This window comes from Linepithema humile, chromosome 3 (assembly GCF_040581485.1).
Source record: "Linepithema humile isolate Giens D197 chromosome 3, Lhum_UNIL_v1.0, whole genome shotgun sequence".
NCBI classification, from domain to species: domain Eukaryota; kingdom Metazoa; phylum Arthropoda; class Insecta; order Hymenoptera; family Formicidae; genus Linepithema; species Linepithema humile.
In genome coordinates this window covers 9,617,204-9,635,450 of record NC_090130.1, presented here as the reverse complement: position 1 = coordinate 9,635,450, position 18,247 = coordinate 9,617,204, and the positions used below count along the sequence as shown (strand labels likewise).

Here is an 18,247-nt window from a genome sequence, read left to right as displayed (position 1 = left end):
TTCGCCCTGAGGCACAAAACACGCAACGCCGCCCGCACGGGGTCTCGCCTTACAATTTAAAAACGATATTAATGACATAAAACGGGAATGACAATACAAACAACGCGTACAAATTGTGGAGTCTCGCGGGTTGCTCTCTCCACGCGAGGAGCAACACCAGGACTCTGCTCCCTCGGCCGGGCTATCGCCCTTGTGACGGCGCTCGAAAAGCGTCACGTCACAGTATAAACACATATTGAGATAAAGGTTTAAGTATTACGTAAAAATACTTTAGCTTGATCAAATATTTTATCTTGATACGTTAATAAGTTTTCTTCTAATTATAAAAATAATAATGTATACTAAACTGGTGCCACTGGCGATTGTATAGAAAAGAAAGACTGTCTAGATTCTGTGTTCTGAGGAGTTTGAAGCGGTGTTAAATCTTCTCTCTCACACTCTTTCTCATTTTCGAATGTCTACGAAAATAAATAAGGGAAAGTTATTTTTGTTTTGCATAATCTTTAAAAATAAAGCCTCTATTTTTACATTAAAATAAGGAAAAAAATAAAATACCGTATCGCCATATATTATATCTATCGTCTTACAAGGAAAGGGACCCAAGTGTCCCCCTCCGATTTTGACGAGCTTTAAATATGTTGTAAAGTAGCTCAAAATAAGAGACACGTATTTTTTTTTATGTGCTTTTTCACACGTTTAGGGTTGAAACAACCCCTACAAGCTAAAACGGTTTTTTTGGTTTTGACTGAATATCGTCAAAACTGTAAGAGATATCAAAAAATGTTTCGAATAAAAGTTGCATGGTCTTTTATGAGCTTTATAACCGCGTAGCTCGATTTTTAAAAAATTTTATATTTTTTAATTTACCCTTACCCCTTCTTATTATTTTTACGAATTTCAAAATTTTTGTTATGACAAAAGTTGTAGCATTTTTTACGCTGAATACAACCATATATGATTTTATTATATTTTGAAATCGCATCTTTCAGAAATGAGCTGTCAATGTCGCACTATATGCGTCGCGCTGCGATATATGCATATATATACATAACGCATCGTTTGTGCCGCTTGTGTAATCGATGTTTGTCGCGCATGTGTAATTGATAAGATGAATAAAATTAGAAATAAAGATTAGCATGTTATGAAGTATTCGGAAAAATGTTCTGATCAAAGAACAAAGTTCACTAAAGTTGTTGCCAAAACATCCCCTCTATTTTACACTTTTATAGTTGCATTTCGAGTGCATTTATAGCGCAGCGCGTTGTCATATCCCGTCAGTGCATATTACGCTTTAAAGTTGTGCGCTTGTTAGTGATTACGAAAAAACAATATATAAAACAGCATCAAAAAAAGAACAGCAAATTCACTATAAAGTAAGTATTGCAGTAAGTATGCAGTTGCATGTTGCAAACTACATATTTTTTCTTGAAAGCAACTATGTGTTTTCTTTATACCAATTGATTCGTCTCATTATTTTATGCATAAAAGTATTAAGGTAAGATTCCCAAAAATTGAATATTTTACAAGATATTTTGTATTTTATGTCAAAATACTGTAATTTACAAGCCTCATAACTCGAAAAGTACTTAATGAAAAATAACTTCATTATAGTGTTTTGAAAAGCTCTTGACACCAGCTATTAGATTTTGGAATCAAAAATAGGGGTTTCTATTTAAAAAATCTAACCTAACCTTGAAATGACCTTGAAGGTCAAGCTCAAGGTCAAATTGAAGGTCATCGTTGAATTCCTCGTTGAAAATTACTTCAGAAATGACCTTGACCTTTTTCAAAAATACCTTACATGAGAAAATATTCAGCCGTCCCGGGACTTAATTGACACCCTGTATATGCATATATCGCAGCGCGACGCATATAGTGCGACATTGACAGCTCATTTCTGAAAGATGCGATTTCGAAATATAATAAAATCATATATGGTTGTATGCAGCGTAAAAAATGCTACAACTTTTGTCATAACAAAAATTTTGAAATTTGTAAAAATAATAAAAAGGGGTAAGGGTAAATTAAAAAATATAAAATTTTTTTAAAATCGAGCTACGCGGTTATAAAGCTCATAAAAGACCATGCAACTTTTATTCGAAACATTTTTTGATATCTCTTACAGTTTTGACGATATTCAGTCAAAACCAAAAAAACCGTTTTAGCTTGTAGGGGTTGTTTCAACCCTAAACGTGCGAGAAAGCACATAAAAAAAAATACGTGTCTCTTATTTTGAGCTACTTTACAACATATTTAAAGCTCGTCAAAATCAGAGGGGGACACTTGGGTCCCCTTCCTTGTAAGTTCAAGTGACAATAAAAAGGTGAAAAATATGGCGCAAGGTAATCTGTTCGCTACCCTAAAATACGCGGTCGAAGCCGTTCCATTTTTCGGCGGAAAAAATATCCCACTAAATTATTTTATCGAAAGATGCGAAGAGGCAAAGTCTATGTTGCCCAATGAAGTAGAGCCTCAGTTTACTAAAATTTTACGAACGCGAATAGTAGGCGAGGCGCGACAAACAATTAGAGATCAAGATTTCGAAACAGTAGCGCAATTAACTAAATATCTAAAACAAATTTACGGCGGATCTAAAAATGTGTATCAGCTACAGGGAGAACTAGGAAGCGTATATCAAAAGAATGACGAGGACGTCATCACTTATGCTAATCGTGTAAAACTCTTAGAAAAACAGATACGAAAAGCTTATCGTAGTTCGGAACACGCGTTAACAGATCACGACGTACGAGCATCTTTAGAAAAAGACATGTGTAAATGTTTCATCCAAGGCCTAAAACCCGAAATCGAGCAGAGGATCGCTCGAAACTTAGACGTACAGGCGATCGTAACAGATGCCCTACGCATAGAAAGAGAGCTTCGTGCTATTACAGATTTACGACATGGACCTGCTAACTCCGATCGAAATAATGTACAGGAAAATCGTTCCACCGGAATTTGTCAGATTTGTTTTAAAATTGGCCACTCAGCAGCTAATTGTAGGAAACTTATGCAAGTTGCAGATTCATTTAAACAAAATAATTTAGGCATTGAAATCCTGATTTGCCAGATTTGTAAAAAACGCGAACATAGTGCAGAGAAGTGTCGATTACGTGATCCTCAAGCTCAACGATCGATAAATGTGGTGCAAGAAAATACCATAAAATGTCAATTATATTTTAAGCCGGGTCATAATGCAAAGAATTGCCGCTTAAATAATTCTAATAATCAAACAAGTAATTTTAACAAACAGATCTCCGTAATTTGCCAGTGGTGCGACCGGGCCATTTCGCCAATAATTGTTGGAAAAAACAAAACAAGCAAGCAAATCTTAATAATCAAATCAGAATCATCTGTCAAATTTGTAATAACTTGGGTCATATAGCTAAAAACTGCCGTTCAAATTCTAATCAACGGGCAAATACTGCTGACGGAACGTTTTGCCGTTATTGTAAAGAAAACGGCCACCTAATTGAAAATTGTCAATTACGCATTGCAAGCAATAATCGTAAAAGAGAAGGAAACACGGGAAATGGGAACGGCCCCTCGAAATCGGGCGTACCGCAGGGGTCCGACTTCACGTCCGTCGACCTCACAGGAAAATGCGTAAAAAGTGACCCTTCGGAAATTCGGCCCGTAACGGTAAATCTTAACAAACAGAGTCGCGTGCCTACTGTCCAAATAGAAATTAATGAAATAATTTTGCCCATAACTTTTATGCTAGACACAGGTTCCAGTCCTAACATAATTAAATAAAATTTTATGCTTCAAAATTAAAATATTAATTATAATAACGTTTTACAGTTGAATGGTATAAATAATTACCCCATTTATACACTCGGGGAAATCGCTCTTACTCTTTTCAGCGAATCAGTAAAATTCCACATAGTGGCCGATGACTTTCTGATTACGCAATCAGGAATATTAGGAAACGATTTCTTTAAACAAACAGCTTCGACTATCGATTACGCGCACGAACGACTAAATGTTTTTGGAAACTACGTGACATTTTTTTCTCCGGAAACTATCGTAGCATCACTCAGATCAGAATTCTTGTTTTACGTGAGAATAGAAAATCCAGAAATAAAAATAGGTTATTTACCAAAAATCAAATTAGCGCACGGAATATATTTGGGAGATACTATCGTGGAAAACATGTCGGGAAAAACTTACTTGAATGTCATAAGCACCTTGGACGAAGAGGTTGAAATTCGAGTGCCTACCCTTTGACTCAGGCCCCTAAATGAACTGCTCGACGACCATAAAATTGATTAACCAGGATAGTTTAAGGAAAACGCAAGAGACGACAATACAACCTGAGAGTGACAAAACTCTTAAGACGCAAAATAAATTTAACGACGATGAACTCAACGATAGAAACACTAATAACGTTAACATTATTAATAATAATGAAAAATTCGAAGATGGTAGTAAAAATAAAGTTAAGATCAAAGTGAACAAAAACGAAAATAATATTAATGAGGGAAGAAAAAATGCCGCTCCCAAAAATCCAAAAATCTTAAGAGAGGAAAATCTCCAAACCTCTCCTCCTGAAATCATAAGAAGTCATCATTCAAAGATTGTTAGAGAGGGACGTTTCCAAACCTCTCCTCCTAAAACTTTAAGAGAGAAAAATCTCCAAACTTCTACTCCAAATAATTTTTTGAGTGATTCCATAATCCTTGACCGAGGAAGTTTCCGTACTCCCTCGCCCAATCTAATAATCCCTGGAGGGGAAAGTTACCAAACCTCTCCAGAAAATTCTAGTTCCGTCGGTTGCGAGAAGGAAAATTACCAAACCTCACCAAGCAATTCGACACAATCCTTAAAAAATTTAAAACGGAGAAGCATTCAATCCTCCCTAGAAAATTTAAAATTTTCAAGGATCGGAACACTCACAGGAAATACTAATAAAAAACATAAAAACTCATATGTAACAATCCAGGAACTTCTAGATAAAATTCAACATTTTAATCCTAATATAATGGTTAACAAAAATTAAAAAAAAAAAACAAATTGTCTTCAAAAATTGTTGCTTTATCGAAAAAAATTGCACAAGAAATCGTTGACAAAGTTTTGCCGTGCGCTAAACAAAAATCAAAACATAAGGATAAAATTAAAGACAAATTTCAAAACAACGACAAGCCCGAATAAAAAAAACAGGGTAAAAATATAAAGAACAACCAACTTGAATCTTCAAAGTCACACAAATGCTTAGTGATATCTGAAAAACCGACTGAGTGAGATTATAGAATTATTACGCTTAGAGCACCTAAACAAAAAGGAAAGGAAGAATGTCATAAAACTTATAACTGACAGCCAGGATCAGTTTCATATACCTGGAGAGCAATTAACTGTTACCGATGTATTGCAACATCAGATAGTAACAACAGATGATCGTCCGATAAATACAAGGCAATATAGATTTCCACAACTGCATAAAGAAGAAATAAACAAACAAGTGGAAGAATTATTAGAAGGAGGTATAGTCAAACCTTCACAATCACCTTACAATACACCCATATGGATCGTGCCTAAGAAAGAAGATTCCAAGGGCAATAAACGTTGGAGAATGGTTTTGGATTTTTGTGCTTTAAACGAAAAAACGATTGGAGACGCATATTCATTACCTAATATCATCGACATATTGGATCAATTAGGAGGAGCAGTACTTTTCTGTATGTAACTTAGCCTCCGGATTTTATCAAATAAAAATGAACCCAGCTGACAATCATAAAACAGCATTCACTACACCCTTCGGACATTATGAATTCGACAGAATGCCTTTTGGACTAAAAAACGCACCTGCCACATTTCAACGATTAATGGATTTAATATTATCTGGACTACAAGGACAGGAATTATTTGTTTATATGGACGATATTATTATTTATGCCACCTCCCTGGAGGAACATGAAAGAAAATATAAATTATTAATCGACAGATTGCAAAAAGCTAATTTAAAACTACAACCAGACAAATGTAAATTTTTAAAAACAGAAGTTACATATTTAGAACACGTAATTAGTAAAAACGGAGTTAAACCTGACCCTAAAAAGCTAGAAGCAGTAAAATTGTTTCCCAGACCAAAAACACCAAAAAACATTAAACAATTTTTAAGACTCGCAGAATATTATAGGAGATTTATACCTAACTTTTCGAAATTAGCAAAACCATTAACAAATCTATTGAAAAACAATACTCGATTCGAATGGACATCCGCTCAAGAAGAATCGTTTAAAACGCTGAAACAATTATTGTGCAAAGAACCTGTGTTACAATATCCTGATTTTACAAAATCATTTATTTTAACAACAGACGTTTCTGGAATAGCAGTAGGCGGAATATTATCACAAGGAGAAATAAATAAGGACCGTCCAATAGCTTACGCATCTCGAACTTTAACAGATAACGAATTGAAATACGATACATACGAAAAGGAAACATTAGCGATAGTTTACTGCGTTAAACAGTTTCGACCATACTTATACGGACGAAAATTCACGCTGGTAACCGATCACAAGTCTTTAATATGGTTTAAGAATGCTCAAGATGCGAATATGAGAATATTACGATGGAGACTAAAATTAGCGGAATACGATTATGAAATGGAATATAAAGCAGGTAAAATGAATAGAAGCAGGTAAACGCAGATGCATTATCACGAAATCCTATAAACCTTAAAGAAGCCGATTGTAAACCAGTTAGAAAATGCAAACGAAAACGAAAAATTTTTAAAGATGCTAAAACAACCTTAAAAACGCAAAGAGAATTTAACGAAGAAGAAGATAATTATAAATTGTATCTCTCCGATTCTTCAGAGGAAGATGATAATTACGAACTACGCCTTTCTGACACTGAAGAAAATGATAATTACAAATCGCACCTTCCTGATAGCGAGAAAGAAAATTACGAATTACATTTTTCCGACACCGAAAAAAATGAAAATGTAATTAAAAATAATACAGATGTGATACCATTTACCCAAGAAGAATTAAATGAACCAAACCAACAAATAATAAAAAGAGCATTAATTCACAGTCCACCTACACATGATAGAATACTAACAAGAAGTCGGATAGCACGACGTCGAATTACTGATCAAGACGATTTATTAAAAGAACAAATAGACAATAACATTATATCGTTAGACGATAGAAATGATCCGCCTGATAAAGAAAACAGTGATGAAGACGAAGAACAAGAAGATATAGACAATAACCAAGAGAGATTAATATTAAAAATTATAATAAACCCACTATTAATAATCAGCAAATAATGAAAAATAATATAATTGAATCTCGCGATCTATTATTCTTACGTAAAGACAATATAGCATATTTTGTTGATACCAACGGTAAACCTTTAGATTCCGGTTCGCAAAAGTTATTCGAACGAAACAAACTTCCGAACTTAAATAATCTTACGTTAAACCAACCTAAAACCATTAAAGTAAAAAATTATTATCATATAGTATTGCCGATAAGCGAAGAACAACGAGAAGGCCCAACATTAACTTTATCTCGAATCATAACCACTTTAAATAACTTAAAAGAAACTGTTGAAAACTTAAAAATTGAAACACTTATGTTAAGAGAGACAACAATTCATTATAGTGCATGATGATTGCTCATTTTATTTGTATTTTCCCGCACTTTCTTTGTTTCCTTTTTATTTGCTATGAGCCTGCGCGAGTGCATGATTTTTCCGTACATATATGCTTCGCTACTATCGATACTCTCTCTCTGTTCTCTTGCATGCTGTACCTTTATCAAGAAGGAATAAAGTCTCAAAACTAAAAGCTGTTTTATAAAAACCTCTCTGCTATATATATCAAAATCACATCAGGTTATGGGCCCAGTCGCCGTGCTGGCAAGAAGGAATCAAGAAACTAAAACAAAAGGAAGGAGGAAAAGGAATCGTGAACTATTCGTGCAATATAGGTTAGAATTTGAGTTACTAAAAAGGGAGGAAGCATGGCCTCAGAAGATGAGCGATATAAAGTCCCACTTTTTGATGGAACAAACTACGATAATTGGAAATTTCGAATGGAAACATTACTTGACGAAAAAGAATTGCTAGTGATCGCGCAATCTCCACGTGAACTGGAAGACGAGAGTATAAACGACGCAGCAGGGGTCATAGCAAGAAATCGAGAAAAAATAAAAAATGATAAAAGATGTAAGTCACTTATCATTCAAAGAATTGCTGACAGCCATCTTGAATACTGCAAGGGAAAGGAAACGGCATACGAGGTATGGACTTATTTGCAAGAGACCTTTGAGCGGAAAAGTATGGCTAGTCAATTGAGAGTCAGAAAGGCACTCTTAACATTAAAATTCAACGCGGCCACTGATACAATGGAATCACATTTCCTGAAGTTTGATCGAATGATTCGGGAACTCAAGTCAACAGGAGCTGCAGCTGAAGAAAATGACATAATATGTCATTTACTGCTCACTATGTCAAATGAGTATGATATGGTGGTTACAGCTATAGAGACCATGGCTGGAAAAACAGATTTGAATTTATCCTTCGTTAAGAACAGATTACTTGACGAGGAATCTAAGCGTCTAGTAAAGGGGCGCAGCAAGTCAAAAGGAGAGCAGTTGCACTCCTCTACAGCGTTTGTCTCACATGCCTCTGTTCGAGGTAATCGAGGTAAACGTGGTGGTTTGCGGAACACTGACCGTGGAAATAGTGGAACAAGTACAGAACAAGCAAATAAAAGGAATTTTCAATTCGAATGCCACAACTGTGGAAAAATCGGACACAAGAGAGCTAATTGCAAAAAACCACAGCAATCATACAAAGCATATATTGGTAATAATAAGACATACAAAGCAGAAACAGAAGAAAAAGAAGAGAAAAAGGCAACTGAAATCTGCTTCACAGCCTATAATTTGAAAGAATCTCTAGAGGAAGAGGACATCAAAGTCTGTTGTTCTACATCAAACCAGAAAGAAGCTATCCAGATAACTTGGTACTTGGACTCAGGCGCAACGGATCATCTTGTGAATAGTGATAAGTATGTTAGAAACATTAAAAATTTGGAAAGGCCGATTAAAATTAAGATAGCAAAACATAATGAATATTTACTGGCTGAAAGAAAAGGCGATATTCTAATGGATTGCTTTGTGAATGGTAAAAGCACTAGAGTTAAAATAAAAAATGTTTTAATAGTTCCTAACTTAGAGCTTAATTTGATCTCAATTCCTAGATTAGAAATTAATGGTTTTAAAGTTGTTATTGAAAACGGTTTGGCTACTATAATGTTAGAGAATAAGAAAATAGCTGTTGCTGTACGAAAAAGTAAGTTGTATAGATTGAATGCATTGATAGAAAGTGAGAATGAGCGAGCTTGTCTATCAGCTGTTAATGATGCTTTTCTATGGCATAAACGTTTAGGTCATATAAGTAAAAATGGTCTTGAAAAACTTTGGAAACTTGTTGATGGAATTAGTACTAATACAAAAACTCTAGATTGGGAAACTTGCGAAACGTGTGTGGAAGGAAAGCAGGTAAAGTTACCTCACAATAAAGAAAGAGTGCGAGCAAAACGCCCACTCCAGCTAGTACATAGTGATTTAATGGGTCCTATTACACCTGAATCACACGATGGAAAGAAATATATCCTTACGTTTATAGACGACTTTACACATTTTACAGCTATTTATTTACTCAAAGCAAAGTCTGAAGTTTTCCGTTTCTTTAAATTATTTGAAGCCATGGCTACTGCTCATTTTAATTTACAAATGAGTAGATTCAGGTGTGATAACGGGCGAGAATACCTCTCAACAGAAATAAAAGATTATTTTGAAGAACAAGGTATTCAATATGAATTTACAATTAGATATACTCCAGAGCAGAATGGAGTTGCGGAGCGCATGAATAGAACAATTCTAGAAAAAGCTAGGTGTATGTTGTTAGGATCAGGGCTTCCAAAATATTTATGGACGGAAGCAGCTCTTGCGGCTATATATATTATTAATCGAAGTCCTACTAGTGCTCTAGAAAATAGTGTTCCTGCGGAAAAATGGTTTGGAAAAAAACAGGACATAAATAAATTGAGAGTGTTTGGATGCTTAGCCTACGTACGTATTCCCATAGAACTAATTGAAGGAAAGTTTGACTCAAGAACTGAAAAATGTTATTTCGTTGGATATTGTATGAATGGCTATCGATTCTGGAATCCTATGAGTAAGAGAATATTATTAGGAAGAGATGTAAAATTCGTAGAAACAAAGTTTGTAAACTCCAAAGCGTTAGTTGAAATCGATTCAGATGTTGTTTCAGTAAGATCAATGGAAGAACCGTTAAATCAAGGCGGAGCGACAGAAGATGAAGATTGCATCGAATCAATGGAAGAAGATGAAGAAAAAGACGTCACAAGAAACATTGAAAATGAAGATGTGCCAGTCCAATCACCTCGTCGCTCAACACGGACAAAAATTAAACCCAAGTATTTGGATGACTACTGTGCGTTTGCACTTAATGCCGAAAGTTTTGTTGAAGATGTTCCAGGAAGCTATGAGGAAATACAGAATAGAAGCGACGCAAAGGAATGGTTCGAAGCTGTCAATGAGGAATTACGAGCACTTAAGGAGAACAAGACATGGACACTCATAAAACCTCCACCTGAAGGAAAGGTGATTGAGAATAAATGGGTGTTTAAATTAAAACACAATGAAGATGGAAGCATTGAAAGGCGTAAAGCGAGACTTGTAGTTAAGGGATGTGCACAAAAAAAGGGCTTCGATTTCAATGAAACCTATGCCCCTGTGGCCCGATTGACAACTGTAAGAACCCTACTTGCCATAATTAATTATAAAAATTTATTCGCTAATCAACTTGATGTTAAAAATGCTTTCTTGCATGGAGATCTACAAGAGGAAATCTATATGAAGCCTCCTCAAGGACTTATAGAGAATCAAGGATTAGTTTGCAAATTAAACAAGGCATTATATGGTTTGAAACAAGCGCCTCGTGAATGGAATATCAAATTTTACAAATTTATAAGTCATTTAGGTTTTGTTCAATCAGTATATGATAATTGTCTTTATAAACGAAAAAAAGGAGACAATATAGTCTATGTACTTTTATATGTTGATGACATTATTGTTGCAGCAAAGGAATTACATGAAATAAATGTAATCAAGAGAGTCATGATGACTGAGTTTAAAATGAAAGATCTTGGAGAATTGAAATGTTTTTTAGGAATAAAAATTTGTCAAACTAATAAGGGAATGTTACTTAGTCAAGAGCTGTATATGAAGAATCTTCTTCAGAGATTCAATATGCAAGACTGTAAAATAGCCAAAACACCAATGGAAACTAATCCTGTGAAAGAATTACATGGAGACTGTATTGTTAATACAAAACCATACAAAGAACTCGTTGGATGTCTCATGTATGTAATGCTGACAACGAGACCTGACCTAAGTGCAGCTGTCAATTTTTACAGCAGGTTTCAGAACAATGCAACCGAAACACAATGGATTGGTTTAAAACGTATACTAAGGTACATTAAAGGAACTATCAATTTGGGTCTATTTTTCAAAAAGGATGGAAAAATGCCCGTGGTTGGATACGCAGATTCCGACTGGGCGGGAGACTTGGATCGGAAGTCAACCTCAGGATATCTGTTTGAAGTTTTTGAAGCTACTGTTTCATGGACAACAAAGAAACAATCAACAGTGGCACTTTCCTCCACAGAAGCAGAGTATGTCGCTCTAGCAAGTGCGGCAACTGAACTAATGTGGCTTAAGGGTTTATTACATGATCTAGATGTGCAAATTAATGAACCGATTACTCTTTTTGAAGATAATCAATCTTGTATTCATTTATTAAACAAATGGGAGCATCGTAGACTCAAACACATAGATGTTAAGTATAATTTTGTAAGAGATATGTATCAGAAACGCATAATTGATGTAAAATATATCCCTTCGAGAGGACAAAAGGCGGATATTTTGACGAAGGGATTGACTCTTGAACATTTTGTGAGTAACAGAAGTAGCCTGGGCATGCGAACCATTTGAGTTTTTTTTTTTCTCTTTCATTTTTTTTTGTTCTTGCAGACCTATCTTATGTGTTCACTGCGTAATTGAAATGTATTAAAAAAAAAAAACACTTAAAGGTATATAATTGAGTGCAGTTATGCTGGCGTGTGTGTGTGTCAAGGACTATACTAAATTGAGGCGGAGTGTTAAGAGAGACAACAATTCATTATAGTGCATGATGATTGCTCATTTTATTTGTATTTTCCCGCACTTTCTTTGTTTCCTTTTTATTTGCTATGTGCCTGCGCGAGTGCATGATTTTTCCGTACATATATGCTTCGCTACTATCGATACTCTCTCTCTGTTCTCTTGCATGCTGTACCTTTATCAAGAAGGAATAAAGTCTCAAAACTAAAAGCTGTTTTATAAAAATCTCTCTGCTATATATATCAAAATCACATTAACTTAGTATTGCTAAAACGGATTTCATTAACAATGTACCGTGGAACAACATAAAAAATCAGCTACAATTAATATTCATTGACGCACCAATTAAATTAATTATTTGCAATGGATTAGTTAAATATCCACCTAGAGATCTACGACCAATAATAATAGGAGAAACGCACTGTTTACCCACTGGGGGACATCGCGGAGTAACTAAAACGTATAATAGAATCAAACATAATTATTGCTGGGAAAATCTAAAAATAGATGTACAGCATTTTATCCAACAATGTTTACATTGCCAATTAAAGAAGCTAGTTCGCGTAAAAACCAAGCAACCTATGGTAATTACCGATACACCCGGATCATCTTTCGACAAAGTCGCTATGGATATCGTTGGACCTTTGCCTAAAACCGAACGTGGCAATGAATATATCTTGACTCTACAAGACCAACTCACGAAATTCAACATGGGAATACCCTTATCCGACCAAACTGCCGAAACGGTAGCCGAAGCTTTCGTCGATCGATTTATTTGTGTATTCGGTTCTCCGAAGGCAATTTTAACAGACCAAGGTAGAAATTTTATCAGTGACTTAATGAAGAAGGTAGCTAAAATATTTAGAATTCGTAAATTCCGTACAACCGCATTCCATCCTCAATCAAACGGGTCACTAGAAAGATCACATCACGCATTAGGAGAATATTTAAAGAACAAAAACAGTGGGATAGATGGATAAGTCTCGCGATGTATAATTATAACACCAGTGTACATGAAGCAACTAAACACACGCCTTACGAATTAATCTTCGGTTAAATAGCACGAATTCCGTCAAATGAATCTCTAGCACCTGGCGATAAATTAGCAACTTACAACAAATATCTTGTAAATTTAGTTAGTCAACTCCACGCAATTCAGAAAAATGCCCGAGAAAACGTTGTCGAAGCAAAAATTAAATCAAAAAGACATTATGATAAAAAGATAAATCCACAAACATTCAAACTTGGTGATCAAGTCTTTTTATTAAAAGGGCCTAAACCTGGAAAATTTGGAGATCAATATACAGGACCTCACGAAATCTTAAAAATATTAAATAAAAACAACGTAAGGATAAAAATCGAAAAGAACAGTCGAATAGTACATCCAAATAGATTACGAATCTTGCATATTAAGCCTGTTGTAACCGAACAAATAAATAAATAGAAATCAACTAACAATCTAGACAAACAAAATACATAAATATATACCTATATTCATCACCGAATATATAATACTAATATCACTTCTAAGCAAAATTTGCAGATGGAAAGCTGCACGAGACAAATAATAATAGTAATTTTGATGAGTCTCTGGGTACGTGACTCCGAGGAAATAATAGGATTGTGGATCCGCCTCCGCTAATATTACTACCCTATCATTATTGGGCATAGAAGAATGTGATATTCCACCACAAGAAGTAGTATCGCAAAAAAGATGCATACAATTGCTCCAGATAAACGAATTTTCATCGACAAAAGTCATTCAATGCAAAGTGGAAATAGATAGATTGATTCAAAGATGTGGAATGTTTTCTCACTCTATGGACGTACATAACGGAAAACACGCATACATACACGAAGTATCACGAGATGCTTGTAGACGCATGCATACTTATGGCACTTATGAGTTAAATAACATTCATTTAACAGGACTAAGATTCAATCAAACCTCAACACGTCCGGTCACATTAGCTGGACACGTAAATAATGACAGATCCTGCTCAGGAACCACCTACAGTGATCTATTTGGAACGTGGGAAGAAGCCGTAGTGCTCACCACGTTAAAAATCACATTACAAGACTACATAGCTGATGTAAAAATAAATACAAACCGAATCGTACTTAGATCAGGAGTAACCTGTGAATTAAGCGGAACATATTGCACAGATATTGAAGGCGGAGATACTTATTGGAAGTTATTACCCGTGGATACATGTAAAACTAACACGTATGGAGTGTTATACCAAGGCTACATCGACAAAATAATGAATCGCGTTAAAGAACCATTTCAAATTGTTTATTCTATTACTACAAAAGATACAGTATTCGCATTAGCAAAAAGGGATACATTTTCAATTTGCGGTTACACACTTACTCATACGGAACATCCTAAATTAGTAATTTTCGAAACCACACCAGAAGCAACAATTTTTAAAGAACAATCTCATGTCGCCAATTTGGACATTTTTACATATGTGAACTCGAAATTTGTATATGTGGAAAAACACATTAGGACTCAAATCGATCAATTATAAAGAAATCTTTTACTACAACAATGCCAACTTAAACAACAAATACTATACAATTCTCTGGTTATAGCAACACAATCTCCAGATATTTTTGCATACCATCTTATGAAAGGACCAGGATATATGGCTGTCCTATCAGGAGAAGTGATTCACATAATAAAATGTGTGGGCATCGAAGTGAAGGTCGCCCATACAAAAGAATGTTACGAACAATTGCCCGTAATACGCGAAAATCAAACGCAATTCTTAACACCACAGACTCATATTCTATTACGCCAAGGAACGCAAGTATCTTGCAATCCATTTACACCATCTATGTATCTTTTTGGAGATGCATGGTATAGATTCACGCCAGCACCAGTACATACTGTACCCCCACTTACCGTGAAACCTATGACAAAACCTACTTGGAAATATGTGAGTGCCGGATCACTCGCCACTAGCGGCATTTATAGCGAAAATGACCTAGCTGAACTCAGAGATCACATTATGTTTCCTGCAGAACGGCCAGCAATGTTAAATACCTTGGCCAGAGGCATGATGGGGCAACCCACTACAATGCGTGGCGGAGGATCATTCGTCAATTTTCTGGACGAAGCATCTGTTGAAAAGATAGCCATATCAGCATGCAGAAAGTTCTGGGATTGATTCCTTCTTTTTGGCAATATCAGTGCTGGATTTATAGAAATTTTTCTGGCAATAAAAACCGTGAAATTAATATTGGATCAACACAATCGTGCATGGTTACATCTTGCACACTGTATACGGATGGTCTATATTTTTGATAGGAGCTACTTGGGACTCAGTAACTCATCTTCTTTTGCACCTCAAAACAAACATTCCTGGAAAAAGGAGACAAGAAAACGCGAAAGAATATGAAAATGACAAAGACATCAAGGCATCTGAATCAAGACCTATGAGACATCCTGAAAAAATTAATTTACAATTGCCTACCGATACCAACAAAATATACCCTCCTCTTGCTCCCAAAGAGCAACATTTTACCTTCGAATTAAAAGAGTAACATTAGAAGACAGCAATCTTTCATTTATCCATTATCTTTTTTCTTTTCTCTTCCAAATCTTTCTGGACCTTTGGAACCAACAAATACATAACTATAATTTTCCGAAAACACGATCATTAAATAGTATAATTAACAACAATCATCTTTTCTTAGCGTCAAAATGAATATTGAGCATATCAATACGAGGACCTTATCCCGTTCGACCATGGAAGTAAGAGTAGTAAAGGTGATATCCCCTACCTTACTTTGGGTGCATTTAAAACATTGCAACGCCCGGCTCGATGAATTACTAGAAGATATAAATGAGTATATGAAGAGGAAGAAGGACAGGATGCTCCTCAACCCAGACTACATCACGGAAAACGAAGTGGTGGCAGTACCGACAAACCGGGGATGGCAACGAGCGATTGTCATCCGCTTCAACGAGAACGACACTGTCCAGCTGATGTTAAGAGACTGGGGCGCGTTCAAACGCCACTCCAAGTACAATCTATATCGTCTCGAAAATCACTTCCGAGAGCAATCCTGGTTCGCCATTCCTTGTGGATTGGCCTACGCTGGACCCACAACGCGCGGACTGATGTGGTCCAAGACAACAAAAGCACTGACGAAAGTCTTGGCGGAGAACCACGAAGGTTGGTTTAATATAATTAAACCAATAAAAGACGAAGGTGCCCTCATCCGACTTTCCATAGTGAGGAAACGAGAGGAGTTTGCCCGAAATCTTCTTCAAGATCTAATAGACCTTGGAGAAGTGAAGAAAACATCAACGCCAGCGGTAACAGTTTACCCTACGGTAAACTTATAAGATAAGTTAGTATAAGTATTATCTATCTGGACCGTTACACAGCGTCATGCGAATTTTTTATATATCTCGGACAACTCAAGTAAGATTAGTTTAAAAAAAAAAAAAAAAAATTTCCGACACTTTATACCAATTTTATATAGGCTTAGCGTCAACGGCTGAATTCTGTAAACATAATGCGATAACCTTGCGGCGTATACTTATTTTTATTAATTTTATGTTACTTTCTTTTTGGAATTATTGTTATCGGGAAGATGGCCAAATAAAATGAGCCGAAACGTATGAACTTAACTAATTGTTAACTTTTCTTTACTAAACAACCAACTACGCCCAGTTATGGGCTAAAAAAAAGTTATATTTTTTAATATGTAATTTGTTTATTAAAAAAAAAAAAAAAAAAAAAAATATATATATATACAGGGTGTCTGGCAATAATCGCCCCACCGGTCATATACAGGTAGAGGAGGTCAAATCGAGTAGAAAAGTCCTTTACCATTTTTTGATTTTTGTAATAAGTACTAAGTAATTAACGAAAAAAGATTGGTGAATCCGTGCAAGTAAAGCGCGCGCAGCGAGAAGGACATCCCACTGCTATGCGATCACTAGGCACAAGGATCGCTTCTTTACTCGCGCGGATTCGCCGATCTTTTTTCGTTAATTACTCAGTACTTATTATGAAAATTAAAAAATGGTAAAGGACTTTTCCACTCGATTTGACCTCCTCTACCTGTATATAACCGGTGGAGCGATTATTGCCAGACACCCTGTATATATGCATTAAATTTGAATATTATACCCGTTTCTTAGTTTTAAGACTATAGCTTTAAGGTTTTACAAAAATATCTACATTATTTTCCTACGATATATAATAACTCTTAGTAAATAAAAAAAAAAGAAAAACAACCTACCTCACTTACTATTTAGTATAAAATAAGTGTGTATATATATATATATATATATACCGGGTGTTTCAGACCACCCGTCCCACTCTTTTAAAACGTAGGAATGTGCTTGTACAAAAAAATGGCTCAGACGAAATTTGCATGATTTCGAGGGATCTATCTGATGGTGACCTTGAATTCGACCTTGAGATCGACCTTGGGCATAAATGAAGGTCAAAGTAGCGTTTTTAAAATGAATACCCTTATTTTTGACTTTAGAAATGAAAAGAGCGGAAAATTTCACGTTCGAATACGTTATCAAGTCAAGGTCAAAAATATCCTTAGAGGTCACGTGGAGGTCGAGTTATTCCAAAGCACCCGTCCCACCCTTTTAAAACGTAAGGATGTGCTTGTACAAAAAAATGACTCAGACAAAATTTGCATGATTTCAAGGGATCAACCTGATGATGATCTTGATTTCAACCTTGAGATTTATGTGCACTGAGAGAAAGTACATTAACAGTTAATGTACCTGCTTTATGATAAACGTTATACCTAGAATGTAGAATTCAGACTTAATAAACAGTTAATATGAAATTTTTAACATTTAATAATAAGTACCTATAGTTTTTTATTTTTTCGTTATTTTCGACGTCCAGGTGTTCCGCACCGCAGCTTTTCGTAGTCCAAGAGTTCTGCTCCGTGGTTTTCGGTGTCTAGGTCATCCCCAAAACCTACGGTTTTGGTGTTCACGTCATCCATATCGTAGTTTGATCTTAGAATAACCTTCATGTTCGATTCAA

General features: G+C 35.4%; 1 protein-coding gene across 1 annotated transcript; it reads left to right on the top strand.

Annotated features, from left to right (window-relative positions):
* The first annotated feature begins 576 nt into the window (after positions 1-576).
* LOC136998884 (uncharacterized) lies at positions 577-16,985 on the top strand. The gene is made up of 2 exons (XM_067352244.1): positions 577-1,373; positions 15,912-16,985. Exon 2 carries the CDS (start codon positions 15,919-15,921, stop codon positions 16,564-16,566), a length of 648 nt encoding a protein of 215 aa, XP_067208345.1. The 5' UTR covers positions 577-1,373; positions 15,912-15,918; the 3' UTR covers positions 16,567-16,985.
* The last annotated feature ends 1,262 nt before the right edge of the window (positions 16,986-18,247 follow it).

What these genes read in the sequence shown, in the direction of transcription:
- LOC136998884 (XM_067352244.1), top strand. Translation starts at nt 15,919, where the DNA reads ATGAATATTGAGCATATCAATACGAGGACCTTATCCCGTTCGACCATG.